This window comes from Octopus bimaculoides, chromosome 1, assembly GCF_001194135.2.
Source record: "Octopus bimaculoides isolate UCB-OBI-ISO-001 chromosome 1, ASM119413v2, whole genome shotgun sequence".
In the NCBI taxonomy this organism is placed as follows: Eukaryota; Metazoa; Mollusca; class Cephalopoda; order Octopoda; family Octopodidae; genus Octopus; species Octopus bimaculoides.
The window spans coordinates 73,893,041-73,908,523 of record NC_068981.1 but is presented as its reverse complement, the minus strand read 5'-3'; the positions used below and the strand labels follow the sequence as shown (position 1 = coordinate 73,908,523).

The 15,483-nt window shown below is 34.5% G+C and overlaps 1 protein-coding gene across 1 annotated transcript in view; it reads left to right on the top strand.

Moving 5' to 3' along the window:
- LOC106867748 (WD repeat domain phosphoinositide-interacting protein 3) overlaps positions 1-14,892 on the top strand; it is a 67,079-nt gene extending 52,187 nt beyond the window's left edge. The window contains exons 5-10 of the mRNA XM_014912711.2: positions 6,128-6,222; positions 6,968-7,158; positions 10,030-10,115; positions 10,748-10,849; positions 12,948-13,072; positions 14,432-14,892. Coding sequence (XP_014768197.1) covers positions 6,128-6,222; positions 6,968-7,158; positions 10,030-10,115; positions 10,748-10,849; positions 12,948-13,072; positions 14,432-14,538 — 706 coding nt within the window. The 3' untranslated portion in view covers positions 14,539-14,892. The remainder of the gene's footprint in view (positions 1-6,127; positions 6,223-6,967; positions 7,159-10,029; positions 10,116-10,747; positions 10,850-12,947; positions 13,073-14,431) is intronic.
- Positions 14,893-15,483: the final 591 nt, after the last annotated feature.

Below are 15,483 nucleotides of genomic sequence, written 5' to 3'. Positions count from 1 at the left end.
TTTTTTTTTTTTTTTTAATTTTTTTTACATATTTTAAAATCTCTTCTTACATTTTTTGCATTTTTTTTTATATTAAAAAGAAATTTTCTTTTTACATTTTGAATAACTAAAGATGCATAGCTTCCCACACACCTTTAGTTATTCAGTTATCTTCTATCTTTTATTTGTTTTAGTCAAACCAGGATCCACATGGACCACCAGGGGTCCACAGAAGCTTTAAAGGGGTCCACAATTAAAAAATTGCAATTTGTGGGTCCATATATAAATTTTGTTTACTAGGAGAGGTACCTATATTTATTGAAATTTTCAAGATTTGTATTTGGAATTTATGTTAGGAATGTAACGAAATTGTTTCATTGTAAGTTTTTACTAACCTACAAACAAATATTTTATTTCAAAAATTTACATCTGTATATATGGGGTCCATAGATGATAAGATAGCTCTCAGGGGCTCCACAAGCAAAATAAGGTTGGGAACCCCTGGTTTAGTCAAGCACTTTGCTCCCAGTACTTATTTTAAGTTTGATACTTATCCCATTAGTCCCTTTTGCTGTACTGCTATGTTACAGGGATGTAAACAAAACAACACTTTGTTGTCAAGCAGTGGTGGAGTCAAACATAAAGATACACGCACACACATACACACACATGGTGGACTTCTTTGAGTTTCTGTCCACTAAATCCATTCACAAGGATTTGGTTGGCTTGGTGCCTTGCAATGGGACTGAACCCGGGGCCATGTGGTTGGGAAGCAAACTTCTTACCTCACAACTCAGCCTAGTAAAATGGCATTAAAAAATCAAATGATATCTCAATATCAACAGACCATCCTAAATATATCAAGTTTAATGTTAATTGAATCACTAATTTACCAGTTTTGTTTGTTCTCTCTCCATGATTATCAGTCACCATCCTCATAATTTGAGCTGGTTGATAAAATTAGCATTCTTTAGTAACGTTTTTTTCCTCTCTTAATAGCTATTTCTCTTCCAGTTTCTTTTTCTTTTTTTTTCATATTCTATCTGGATTGTTTTGACCTACTCTACCCCACTTATTGTATTGTAAAGCTGCTTGACTCTTCTGTACTTTGCCCTGTATCTCTTAAACTTCTCCTTACTGACTATTTGACTGTCTGCTTTCCTTGTACTTATGTCACTTTTAATCTATTCTTACAGAGAGCATACTTTATGTATGGGTTATATTTTGTTATTGGTGTAAAGCCCGGTTTAGCTCTGATTAAAGGGACTACTTCTAAAGGCATTCCAACCATGAACAACCAATTTTATATTTAGAAAGAGTGTACAAGGTACATTCAAAAAGTATCCAATTTTTTTTTCTCACCAAACTAATGCTGTATGGGCAAAATCCTTTGGGTGAGAGGTGTTGTCACCCTTCCTGTGCATACGTGAAAATTTTCATGCCAGTAGGTTGCATTAATTCCTAGCTGTTATGCCTAGAGAACAGACGTTTTCTGCATGCTTGTCAGATTTTTGTTTTCATGCAAGTTGTCTGAATACATCAAGCAGAGACCATAAACCCATGTCTCAACATTAGTGATGATGGTCTTCATGAATGTCTGAGTCCTAGTTTGCACAGTCTGGCATGAGCTGGGCGATTTCCATGTAGAGTTGCTTCTGCTGCTCTACCAACACTTTGGGGACAGATTTCGCTGACACTCTTGGCATGCACAAATCCTCCATTAAGCTGGAATACACTAATCCTATACTTATTCCCATTTTGTGAGCAATTTGCTGGATTGTTGTTATATGACCGTCTTACATAGCTATTCACCAGACCTTCTCAGTCAGCTCCTTGTTTCAGCTTGTGGATGGCCTGCTGAACATACCTTGATATCCACTGAGGTGCAGCCATATTTGAAGTAGTTGTACCACTCCTTGATTAGAGTTTTGCCAAGGCATCACAGCAAAAGGCCTGCTGAATCTTCTGGGTGGTTTGAGCTTGAATATCACCAAACTTTTGGCAAAACTTGATGCAATGTCTCCTCTGCATTTGGTGAAAATGAAAATCTGACGAGTGCTCACTACGTCTGTACTCTAGACATATCAGATGGGAGGATTTTGTCCACGAATAAAGTCTGATACTTTTTGAATGTACTTCATATTTAGGACAACATTATGCTGTGTGAACCTGCTTTTTTTTTTTAAAGAGGGTATGATATGATTTTAGGGGGAATTTCATTGCTTATCCTTATAGATCAACTGACCACATCGAGGCTCAACTTACTAGATCACTATTTGTTTTTTGTAAAATATTTGGCACTTTTGTTGTGTGCTTTTTGTTTCATAGGTAACCATGTTTATCAACATCCATAGAGCTTACTAATGAGATTTCTTGTAGAGCTGTAGATATGCTTAGTTCCAGAAGCTTTTTTTACATCAATTTAAAGTGGTTTAAATTAAAACCTTCCCTCAAAATTTCATATTAATTTATATTCTAAACGACACCTTAATAATGACAAAATTATTTTACTAAACCCTTTATTATTTTCAAAATTAATTGAAACAAAGACAATGTATTTCAACAGAAATATGGCAACAAAAGGGTTTAAAATACCAGCACAGAAGTCTCTATATGATTATTCAATTTGCTAACAATAGCAGCTAAATCAATCTGTAATCAAACCCTGATAGGAGCTTTAAATTGAGTTAGAGAATATTGTGAAAATTCTGGAAGTGACAAGAAAGGGACTTTCTTTCCAAAACCTAAAATAATTTGTTTCTAGAAATTTCTGTTGATACAAATTATTTGAAAATGTTCATCATCATCATTAACATCTATTTTCCCTACTGGCATAGTATTTCTTATTAACCAAATGTCCAGTGATATAAATTAGATCATTCTGTTTGTTGTAAAATAGATGACAATGCTGATATTAAAGATGATAAATGAGAAGTGTGTTTAGCTGGTAGCTATTATGTTCTAGTTAATGATAATTTATTTGTTTTTCTAAGGAAAGCTGTGGCTATGATTGTTTTCAGGTTCTCTGAGACAAGTACGAGGGAGGGAGATGAGCCCAAATACATATATCAGATTGGATTTCCCTAAATAAACCAAAGGTGTCAGGTGGTGGTGTTAAACTGGGCCATAGACTAAGCATACCACTCATATATGCCATGGTGGAATATAAACTCAGGTTCAACCACTTACAATTCTACTAGTTCATTGCCATATAGAGCTACATTTCTGTTAAACTCCGGAATGGATGAGAGGCAAATTTGACTGTGGTAGGATTTGAACTTAGAATGCCTTGTGATATTTGTTCCAACTGTCTGGGTTCTATCTGATGCCCTAATACTCTGCCAATTCTTCCTTGTGTTACAGTGTTCTATACCTAATAGATAGGCAGTTTGTTTCTCTAAGGCAGAGAAAGAACTCCTAGCTGCTACTTCTTTGCACATACCATTTTATCATTTTGAGCGTGGCCGTTGCCAGTACCTCCTGACTGGCCTTCGTGCCGGTGGCACGTTAAAGCACCCACTACACTCTCGGAGTGGTTGGCATTAGGAAGGGCATCCAGCTGTAGAAACTCTGCCAAATCAGATTGGAGCCTGGTGTAGCCATCTGGTTCACCAGTCCTTAGTCAAATCGTCCAACCCATGCTAGCATGGAAAGCGGACGTTAAATGACGATGATGATGATACAGCTACTAATACTAATAGATAGTCAACTTTTGAGACAATGTAATTTTGTAAGTCACTCTGAGCCTCACGTGCTTGCCATTAAACAATACAAACAGTCATAGAAGAAATGAAATGCACCTTTTCCTTTTCTTTTTTTTTTCTCACTTATCTTTGACTAGAGATCTCTTCACACTCAAGGATACACAAGCCTTAGTAAATTTGTGAGCAACAGTAGGCAAAGAGTTGTAGCAACCAAAGTTGTAGAAATAAGATATGTTAACCCTTTAGCATTCAGATTACTTTGTCAAATGTAATATTTATTTATTCACATTGTTTTGAATTAATCCTGCATTATCTTGTAGCTCTGAGATTTCAATGATGTCATTGTTTATCTTTAGAATGACATTATACGGTAGGAGTGAGATGCTGGCCTAGCCAGTTTGAACATAAAACAGGTAGAAAATTTGGGCCGGATATAGCCAGTTTAAATTTTAATGGCTTTAAAGGAAATGGTTGAAAGGGGAAATGGTTATAAGTATAATTGGAAACAAAGCTCTTTTGTATCTTAGAACTCTTGAGAGATGTTTAGTTTTTTTTTTTTTTTAGATTATTAAAACATTCTTATTTAATTGTAGGTTGTTATTGTATATCTCCACATTGTTCCTGACCTAGAAGAAGTATTATCAAATACATTCTAGCCTTATCCATCCCATTTTTGTGATTTTCGTTTCAGGACAATATATCTAGTGCTACATCATTCAGTATGCTTTTGAGATGTTAAGGTTTGAATTTTCAAGCAGTGGGGTTTAATTGTGAGAAATTTAGCTGCTATTTTTTTAGCAAGTTGAATACAAAAAAGCATCCATTATGATGCCACACAAAAAGTATCCTTGCTGATGCTATGTAAAAAGCTCCTGTGCTAGCTAGTGCCATGTAAAAAGCACCCTTGTCAGTGTCACATAAAAACATGCACCCATACTGGTGCCATGTATAAGGCAATCATAAAGGAACCACATAAAAAGCACCCAGTACACACTGTAAAGTGATTGGCATTAAGAAGGGCACCCAGCCATAGAAACCATGCTAAACTGACAATTGGAGCCTGGTGCAGCTCTCCAGCTGACCAACTCCTGTCAAACCATCCAGCTCATGCCAGCATAGAAAAATGGATGTTAAATGAGATGATGCTGATGATGATGATTCTTTGCTGGTGTAGTTTACCCTTTTGTTATCATATTTTTAAAATTAATTTTGGAAATAATGAAGAATTTAGAACAATAATTTTGTCATTATTAACCTGCTGCTTGGAACATAAATTAACATGGCATTTAAAATGGAAGATTTGAATTTAGATCACTTTAAAACAGGAAGCTCACATTATAGACAAAGGAGTAGTCTTCGGTGGCACCAGCACCTATGAACCCACAAGATTAGGGCTGATCAGCTGGGGAGGGTTGCAGGGGATGAATCTGTATGCAAAGGCAACCATGCTTTTACTTAACTTGACATGTCCTTTCCAGCACCACAAACCGCTAGGTGTTTTGGTCCCTTGTCATTCCCTCTGTGAGTCCCAACATCTGTAGATCCTTTCTCACTACTTCATCCCATGTCTTCTTGGGTCCACCCCTTCCATGTGTTCCCTCTGCAATTAGAGATGGGCACCTCTTGATGCAACTGTCTTTATTTAGTCTTTATTCTGCATTGTGGTGCTTGTCATACTTTTCCACTCAGTCTCATGATGTCAGTTTTTCATGGAAGTTTTGTTGTTTCTCCAGATTGATATTTTTAATTAGTTTACTATATCCTAAACCCCTAAACCAGTGTTTCTCCATGGACCCCTTTGATTCTTATTTTACTCAGGTGATATTTTTTTTTGTTTAAATATTAGGAATTATAAAATATTCTGTGTGTTGTAGAAGTATAACCAATTTATCGCAGATGAATTTTAACATCAAAATCTTATGTGGACCCTCAAGGGACATATGGACCCTGGTTGAGAACTACTGCTCGAAACTAATTAACCTTAAATGAAAAGAACATTCAAAACGTATTTTAATCTTTTTCAAAGTATATGAAATTTAGATAAAAGAAATCTTTTCCTTTGTTTCTCTTTTTAATTTATAATTTTTCTGTTTTCTTTTTTCATATTTGCATGATTTTCTGGAAAAGATAAAATTTATATTTCCTTTTTGGATTTGATTTGCAAGATTCTTTATGTGAACTCATGTGCTGAAGCATATTTTGTTGTTTGGGGAGAGTCATTCTCTTTTAGTGCCTAATTATTTAACACACTCACCAGTAAAATTTCCACTCATTTACTTATTTATTTTTTAAAAAATCTTTGCTGCATCTTGCAACCTTTCCAATAGTCATTGACTTTGTCCATTATCCGAACAACGGCACTAAAAGAGAATGACTCTCCCCAGACACAACAAAATAAAATTTATAATTTTTATACATATTTTTTTTTCTTTTTTGTTTTCTAGAATTGTTGTTGTTCTTGATTCTCTTATCAAAGTTTACACTTTTACTCAAAACCCACAGCAGCTACATGTATTTGAAACTTGTTCCAACCCTAAAGGTAAGTGTTAATTGTTTATCTGTTTTTCAGGTCACTTTAAGACATTTCATTTCCCTATTACAGTTAGTCATCTCCTGTTGGGAGCTGTCGCTTCCATAGTCTCATGCTTGTGTATGTTATTTGCCTTGATGCTGTTCCTATCACCAACCACTCTACAGAGTGTACTAGATGTATTTTATGTGGTTTTTCCTGATGCTCCAATAATTCTTGTCAAACCACCATTCTTAGTCATTATTGTCATTGATATTCTTTCCTCAGCACCTTACAAGTGTTTCTAGTTAACCTTTTCAATAATTCCTGTATCAAATGTTAATATTAAATTAGCTATAAAGGCAGCGAGCTTGCAGAATCTTTAGCATGGCAGGCAAAACGCTTAGTGGTATTTCATCTGTCCTTACACTTTGAGTTCAAATTCTTCTGAGGTCATCTTTGCTTTTCATCTTTTCAGGGTTGATAATTTAAGTACCAGTTGAGCACTGGGGTCGATGTAATCGACCTACCCCCTTGTCCTGCACTTGATGGCATTGTGCTAAAATTTGAAATCAATATTAACTTAACTATTTCCTTTTTATGTGGAATTAGGATTTCTGAATGGTTTATTCTCTAAACAGTTTTAGTTTTACTCTGTGAGAAATTATATATATCAAAAGTATTTCTATATTCCTTGGATGTTTTTCCTTCATAATTGAAATTAGTTTCTGTGATATTCTGAGTTTTCAACTAATTTTGTTTTTAATATTTGTAGGACTGTGTGTCATGTGTCCGAACAGTAACAACTCATTGTTAGCATTTCCTGGCCGTAAGACTGGACATGTCCAGTTGGTGGACCTTGCTAATACTGAGAAAACACCATTAGATATTCCAGCACATGAAGCAGCTCTCAGTTGCATTGCATTAAATTTACAAGGCACCCGCCTAGGAACAGCATCAGAGAAAGTAAGTCAGAAGTATATTGTTAAGTTACAAATTATTAAACTGCTTTTGTAAAGATTGATTTGTAATTTGTTTTTAAGAATTAAAAAAATAAATTTAATTTCACTATATTTTCCATTTTATTTGTGTATGTCACAAGGTAAAAGAAAACTGTGAGCAAATTGAACTATAGTGTGGTTTTGTTTCTCAGTTCAAAATCAATCTCTCATCATTTTACGTACTTAATGATATTGTGAAAGGCATGAAAATCACAACTTTCTATTTGCTTGTTTATATATAAAACTGAAGAATCTTGTCATGAGTATGTGTGCATCTTCTTGCCTTGAAGAGCATCATTGGCATATAAGCAGTCTTCCATGAAAATGTATCTGGCCATGGAGAAATATTACCCTACTTGGAAACGGGTGAGAGCTGGTAACGGGAAAAGGCATTTGGCCTCAGAAAATCTGCCTCAACAAATTCTGTCTAACCCATACAAGCAGAGAATAAGATGATGCTACTAAAATTTCAGTTCTGCAGTTCACTTGGCTATTAACAGTTATATCACTGTGATTGATGGGTACTAGGGTTTTATTAGCTTGTAGTGATAAACTACTTCGTACACTGAAAAGTAAAAAGATACCGACTATAGGATTATAAACAAGTCCTATGTGATAATTGTAAGTTTCCAGCAAGTCAGCTAAGGTCTCAGTTTCCTATTTTACCTCCATAACAATCATTGCTATTAATACCTATAGAATGAAGACCCACTTTGGTTGTGAATGACCATGGGATTGCATCTAGAAAGTTACCCTCTGAGGCACAAGTTCGGACAAGGTTGTCCTCCATGCATACCAACCTCCCCTCTCCACACCACCCATGTTGCGTGAGGGAAAGGGAAAAGCCGACACAGCTTGGCACCAATGATGTTGCAACTCATTTCTGTAGCTGAGTGAACTAGAGCAGCATGAAATAAAGTATCTTGCCTAAAAAGCATGACCAACAGCCCAGTCCGGGAATCAAACTCACAACCTCATGATTGTGAGCCTGATGCTCTAACCATCGAGTCATGTGCCTTCACCTATAGAATAGGAATAGCCAAGTAGTCATACAACTCTGTCTCACTTCTGTATTCTAACATGCATGATGATGAGTCAATTTAAGATCCAGTGACCTAAGAGGGCATGCAAAGGCACTTTGGGCTCAGTCCCTTTCTCCAGACCAAATCAAAGCAAATAGTAAAATAATCTAATAGTTTTAATATTTTAATAATGTAATAAATTTTCTTTTTTTTATATAGTTATGTAAATAAATAGCCTGGATGTGAAAGTGTACAATCTTTCTTTAGTGTATAATTAAGCACTTTCAAAGCTTGTGCTATCCTCAGAAGAGTTAAAAAATGAGGACTCACTTCCCATTCCATGTCCCATCCCAAAACAATGAATAGTTTTGTAATGACGTAATGAATCATATCCTTACAAAAGAAGTGTGTAATATTTCCTAATTTAGACTTTAAAGACCTATTTTTTCCCTCATAGTATGTGTTAATTAAACAAATTTAGGCTTGCTTAATCTCTTTAAGAGCTCTTAAAACTTAGAAACAGCCTAAAACAAACAGAAGAAATGCTCTGCATACAGTAGACATGGATCTAGAGTAGTGTCCCTTGTGAGAAAATAACGTAGTTCATCATTGAATAAAGTTGGTGGCATAAGGACTTCTTGGAACCCCAGATTTAGTGCTTGAACACATTGATCTTTTGGACATATACACACAGGTGTGTATGTGTTTTATGATTTAACATATATCTCTATAATCATCATCATTTTAATGTGTACTTTTCGATTCTTGCATGGGGCTGGACAGAGTTTATTGAGGCAGATTTACTGTGGCTGGATGCTCTTCCTGTCCCCAACCTTCACCTATTTCCAAGAACAGTAATGCTATCTAATGACCAGACCTGTTCTCAAAGAATATTGAAAATAAATAACACTGCTTGTATGATAGTGGCACTCATCTACAGTTATCAAGTGATGTCAAGACAAGAACACACACGCTGATAGTTTGTGTATGTATGTTCCAATGTGTATGTTTTATGTATGTCCATATGTATGCCTCAGTCGGTACTTTTTAGGTAAAGATACTGGGCTACTGACAATATGGTTATGTCTGTTATAAACTAACTGGCAGTGCTCATAAATCTGCTTTGTTTTAGTTTGACTGGATAGCAAGCCATTCCACTCGTGTATTTCTATAATAAGTGTGAAATTCTGTCTATCCATCCATCTGGGACCTCTGTCTCTCAGTCTACATTTGCTCTACATAGACATATTATACCTTTTTGGAATCAGTATGATCCCAGGATTGAAAATCTACCCTTCATTTGGTTCTTGAACATCCAACATTGGGATCAGGTCTGGATGAGGATTTGTTATATGCTAACAGTTGAAAATTCAAATTTTAAGAGAACTCCAAACATTTGTGAACTTACAAGCTTTTCATTTACACTGAATTTAAAGTAATACCATACCAATAGATGCACTCTTGTTGCACTCTTTAGTTTTGGGCCACAGGCCCAATTAGCCATGGTGCAGCTTTTAAGCTTGTATTTATATATTTTTATTGATATTTGAATGATTGATAAAAAAAAAGAAAAAATATGCAACAACAAGTTGTAGCTATTTCACAATACAGTTGACTGAAAGCAACATAATGTATCTAGCTGAAGCATGCAACTTAACACCGGATGAAATGGAGATTGAAATGAAGACATTCTAGGCCCGAAATCGCATTAATATCTCTGCATTCTTATTAAATTTTTGATTGATTTTCATATTGTTTTCTTTTTCTTGTTTTGAATCTATTTCTTATCCAGCTGCCCTACTTCTTTATTGTAGGGAACGTTAATTCGAGTATTTGATACGTCAGACTGTACACTGTTGCATGAACTGCGACGTGGAGCCAACAATGCTCATATATACTGGTTAGTGTCATGTCACAAACTTTTATTCTTTTATTTATGTCTTAACTCAATTTAATTTTTTTAACATCTGATTGTTTTTTTTTTCTTTGAGCTGTTGCACAGTTATTCAAATTTGTGCATTTGTAAAAATAGGAATACCATTTATTTTTCAAGTTGATGGAGAGAAGCTAATAAAATGTCTTATTTTAGAGCTACACAACAATGCTTTAATTGGTAATATATTTTTTTCTAGAGATGAAAAGTAGAGTAAAAAGTAGTCTATTTGCCAATGGCTTTAATCCTTAGCATTCAGATGACTTTGTCAAACCAAAGCTTATTCATTCACATTAATTTGAATTATGTATTATCTTGTAGCCTTGAGATTTCAATGATGTTGTGAGGTAGTTTGAACATAAAACTGGTAGAACATTTTGGGCTTGATATGACCTGTTTGAATGCTTAAAAGATAAATATATAAAACTTTCAAGCTCATAGGGAAATTAACTGTGATTAAAATAAACTGTAGAGATATGCTAACTCAAACCATGTAAACCTATAGAAACTTCAAAACCTGATATGTAGTCCATGAAGATGAGCAGAGTGATATTTTTATTGTAAAATATTATCTTATGTATTTTAAACTTTTATTTCAGTTTAAACTTTAATCAGGATTCAACATTATTATGTGTTTCAAGTGACCACGGTACTGTACACATCTTTTCATGTGAAGATCCAAAGAAGAACAAGCAATCAAGGTATTTTAATTAACAGCCACATCGTTATGTTTATGCAATTATCCCTTGTGTATTATTGTTATTTTACTTTGCCTGGCATACATAAGTAGAGATCCACTTGTAAAAAAAAAAAAAGAACAGACATAGTTCTAACAAAAATCACTTAAATCATGTGTGCCCAGTTTAACATTATAACTGACCACTAGGTGTCGTTAGTAGAGTCAAATCTCAGCTGTTCTGTATAATTTTTCCCCCTTTCCTACGGCCACAGTGGCTCTGTTGAAAATGGTCTTGTGCACACTAACCAGTTTTTTTGGCAAAGTAAGAGAGAAAAAAAATTGTAAAAGGTTACACATAGTTGAAACTTCTTGGAAAATTTACTTCCTAACCATGTAGTTCCAAGTTCAGTTCTGCTGCATGGCACTTTGGAAAAGTGTCTTCTGTTATAGCCCAAGACTGACCAGGCCCTGTGAGTGGATTTGGCAGACATACTGAAAGAAGCCTATTGTGTAAATATGTGTGTGTATGAGTCTGTGTTCATCCTCCACCACTACTTGATAACCAGTGTTTGTGTATTTACATCCTCATAACTTAGCAATTTGGCCAGAGACTAATAGAATAGATACCAGACTTAAAAAAATAAGTACAGAGATCAATTCGTTTGACTAAAATTGAGGCAGTACCCCAGCTTGACCATAGTCTAACAACTGAAACAAGTAACATGTAAAAGGTTACATGTACAAATTTTTTGTTTGGCATATAAAACAACTTCAGTTTCTGATAGATTTTTGTAATGTGCAATACTTCTTTATTTGAAAAAATACATTCATACACACACACACACACATGTATGCATGCACACACATACAAGTGGTGTATGGTAGTGGTTGTCATTGGGTGTTCTGCTACACTGATCATACTATGATTATGTTGGCAGTCCGTCGCTTACGACGTCGAGGGTTCCGGTTGATCTGATCAACGGAACAGCCTGCTCGTGAAATTAACGTGCAAGTGGCTGAGCACTCCACAGACACGTGTACCCATAACATAGTTCTTGGGGATATTCAGCGTGACACAGTTTTGAAAGCAAATTAAGATCAAAGTTATATCAAGATATTGTAAGAAAAAAAAAATTATTGTAAAACAAAAATTGGATGTAGTTTAGGAATTTAAAATTAATTTGAACATACAACTTCACCACAAAAACGAACATGCGACCATGCTGTCAAAGCTGTCACACACCCTTAGCTATTAATTTTTTGCCATTCTCCCTTTATCCTATGATACACCCGGTACCGTATTATGATACAATGTGCTGTGAGGTGTGCAGTGTTATTTCAGGACACCTGCCACCAAATTTCAAGCAGGGGTTTAACAAAAGTTTTCCATTATGATTTGTGGTTGAATTCATGAATAAGGTTAATATTTATAATGAGTTTGCCATTTTCAATGGGTGTGCAGTGCACACCCCTGATACACACACACATCTTGTATCCATTTGAGCCTTATACAGTGTGTCCCAAAGGTCACTGATGGGTTTCAATTTTTAATATATTCCTTAACTTAACAAATAAATGCATGAAATTTTGATACAATATAAAGGACACAATGGAAATTAATATGCACAAGTCAAATTTTGCAATACCACTACATTACATATGAAAAATGACATCGCTGAAATGGCAGCCATTTTTGGCTTCACATGCCCATGCTCTTTCCAAAACTTGCACCATAACACCCTCAAGAGTTTCAGACCCCACTTCTCTGATTTCTCTATTGATGTTCTCCTTCAGTTGCATCAGGGTCTCCAGCTTGTTGACGTAAACCCTCTCTTTCAGGTATCCTTACAAGAAAAAATTTGAGCTAGTGAAGGCCAGTTGATATTGCCGTAGTGGGAGATTATTCTCTCCAAAGCACTGCCATAACAATTGCATTGTTTCTCTTGCAGTATGAGCAGTTGCCCCATCAAAATTTCATGCATTTATTTGTGAAGTTAAGAAACTTATTAAAAATTGAATCTCATCAGTGACTTTTGGGACGTCCTATAGTAACATTCCGTTTCTCAAAGTTTGTTTGTTTTTGTTCATATAGTTGTTTTGCTTTTTTTATTTCTTTTCAGTTTAGCGTCAGCGAGTTTCTTGCCAAAATATTTTAGTTCAAAATGGAGTTTTTCTAAATTCCAAGTCCCTGGAGGTGCCACACATTGCATTTGTGCCTTTGGCTCTGACAATAATTCTGTGATAGGTAAGCACTTTTGTTCTGTTTTGAATTTTAGTTTCCTTCTCAAACCATTTGGCTCTCACTGATAGAAAAAGATCCTCATAAAACCTTTCTGTATATTAATATTATCAGATGCACCCTTCCTTTGGATGGTTTAACATATAAATAAATAAATTTAAAAAATGTGAAAACAACTAAAAAATATTCTGTAATGCAAATATATGACCATATAGACAAAAAAAGTATGGAGAACAGTCGAAATCCTTTCACATTTATATTCTCTAACCAAATCCTTCAGACACTATACACCAATGCACACATAAAAAAAATATAGAAAGTAATAATACACAGTTACAACATATAAATAATAAGTAAAAAAATTGTAAAAACTTCCCCAAAATATTCTCTACTGCCAATATATGACCATATAGATTTAAAAGGTATAGAAGACCCTACATACAAAAAAAAAACTATGTACATACAATGAATTAGAGAAAATCCCATGTAAACCACCGTTTTTCCAGGTTTGTCCATTTATGTGGGAGCTTTGAGCAAAATGTTATAGTACATAACCATCCTTGGCACATAAGTAATGTGTGTGTAAAGTTTGGTGAAAATCGGTTGAGAATTGTGGAAATGTATGCATTAGTCAGTATACACATACATACTGTGATTTATATATACTAGATAACTTACATTTCCCATGTTTATTATATTTCTTATGTTGGATGTGTAAGCAGTTGAGAAGATTGTTTCACAGCCATCTAGTTCTTAGCTTGATCTGATTGTGAGGTACCGTAAATCGGTGTCTTCTGTCATTGCTTTTGTTTGTGAATAAAATTTTGCAGACAGAAACTGTCCAAATGCCTGTTACATGTAGGCCTTCGTGTATACTGCCATAGATTATCTGGATTAACTTCCTGGGGGGAGATAACTCTCTAAAGAAATGTAACTCAATAGGTAAACTTAGTCATTTGAATGATTCAATCAACTGAGTACCAAATTAAGTATTATTGACTAAGAACCTTCTCTAGGAAGCGCCTCATCATGAAGACAGTTTCACTCTTTAGCATTTAAACCAACCATATCTTGTTAATATATTCCTACTTGTTTTATGTTCAAACTGGCTCAATCAGGCATACCTACCCTACAATGCCATTTTAAAAAATAAACTACATCTTCAAAATTTTGGAGTTTCAGGATAATTCAATAATGTGAATAAATAAGCGTTACATCTGAGAGAGCAATCTGAATGCAAAAGGGTTAAGAGTCTGAAACACTGAAAAGAATTCAAAAAAGTATATTTAAATCAATGTCTGAATGTCTTTCATAAAAAATTCACTACAAAAGTTATTCAATTCCTGTCATTTTATGTAATTTCAGTTGTATGTGCTGATGGCAGTTATTACAAGTTCTCGTTCAACACTAAAGGAGACTGCACCAGGGAAGTCTATGCACAGTTCCTGGAAATGACAGACGATCGCTCATAGTATCTGCCGTCTTTGTTATCTTGTTTCCTTCTCTTTTATTTCTATCTCTCTATCCCTGCCCAACTCTGTCTCTCTCTCTCCCTCTCACATCCATTCTTTCTCTTCTACCATCTACATTTCTTGCTAAGGAATACTTGAAGAGAATGTCATATCAAAAGACACATATGATGGTGCTTTAATTACTGATAACAATTATGGTTATACAAACCAAAAGCAAATTCCATATGGAAAATGAAAGACAAGACACACAAAAACAACTTACCTAAAGAAGAAATGCAGCTAATATATTTCCAGACATACTTCTTGTGTACCCATGTAAATAAATAATGGAATAAATAAATCATAATACATTTATGCGAGATTTCACACATTTAAATATATAATATATATTGTATATTATATATTATCATTACATATATATTATATACTAATTATTTATATGTAGAATTTGTTTTATATATATATATATATATATGTATATATATATATAAATAATATTTTGTATGATATTCTCACTTCAGGAAATCATCATCATCATCATCATCATTTAACATCCACTATTCCATGATGTGTGTGTGTGTGTAAAATGTTTTTGGGAGTGGTGAAACTTGAAGCATATAAAGCTACAAATAATAGCATGTCATATTGGGCTGAAAAATTCTTTGGATAGAGAAAGTCAGAGGCTGCCTATGGAATTCAAACCAACATCTTCTGTAAACATTACAGACATTCTGCTATTGAACCAAAGATCTTAGGATTTTTTCTATACAAAGAGATTTTTATTCCAATACTCGCATGTTATTGTTTGTAGCTTTATCTGCATTGAGTTTCACTACTCTTCCACTCAAAACCAAAAAAAAAAAAAGAATTATTTTGCATTCTCTTGAAGTTTATAAATTCTGATATATTGTGTATTATGATTATATTATATACTATATATATATA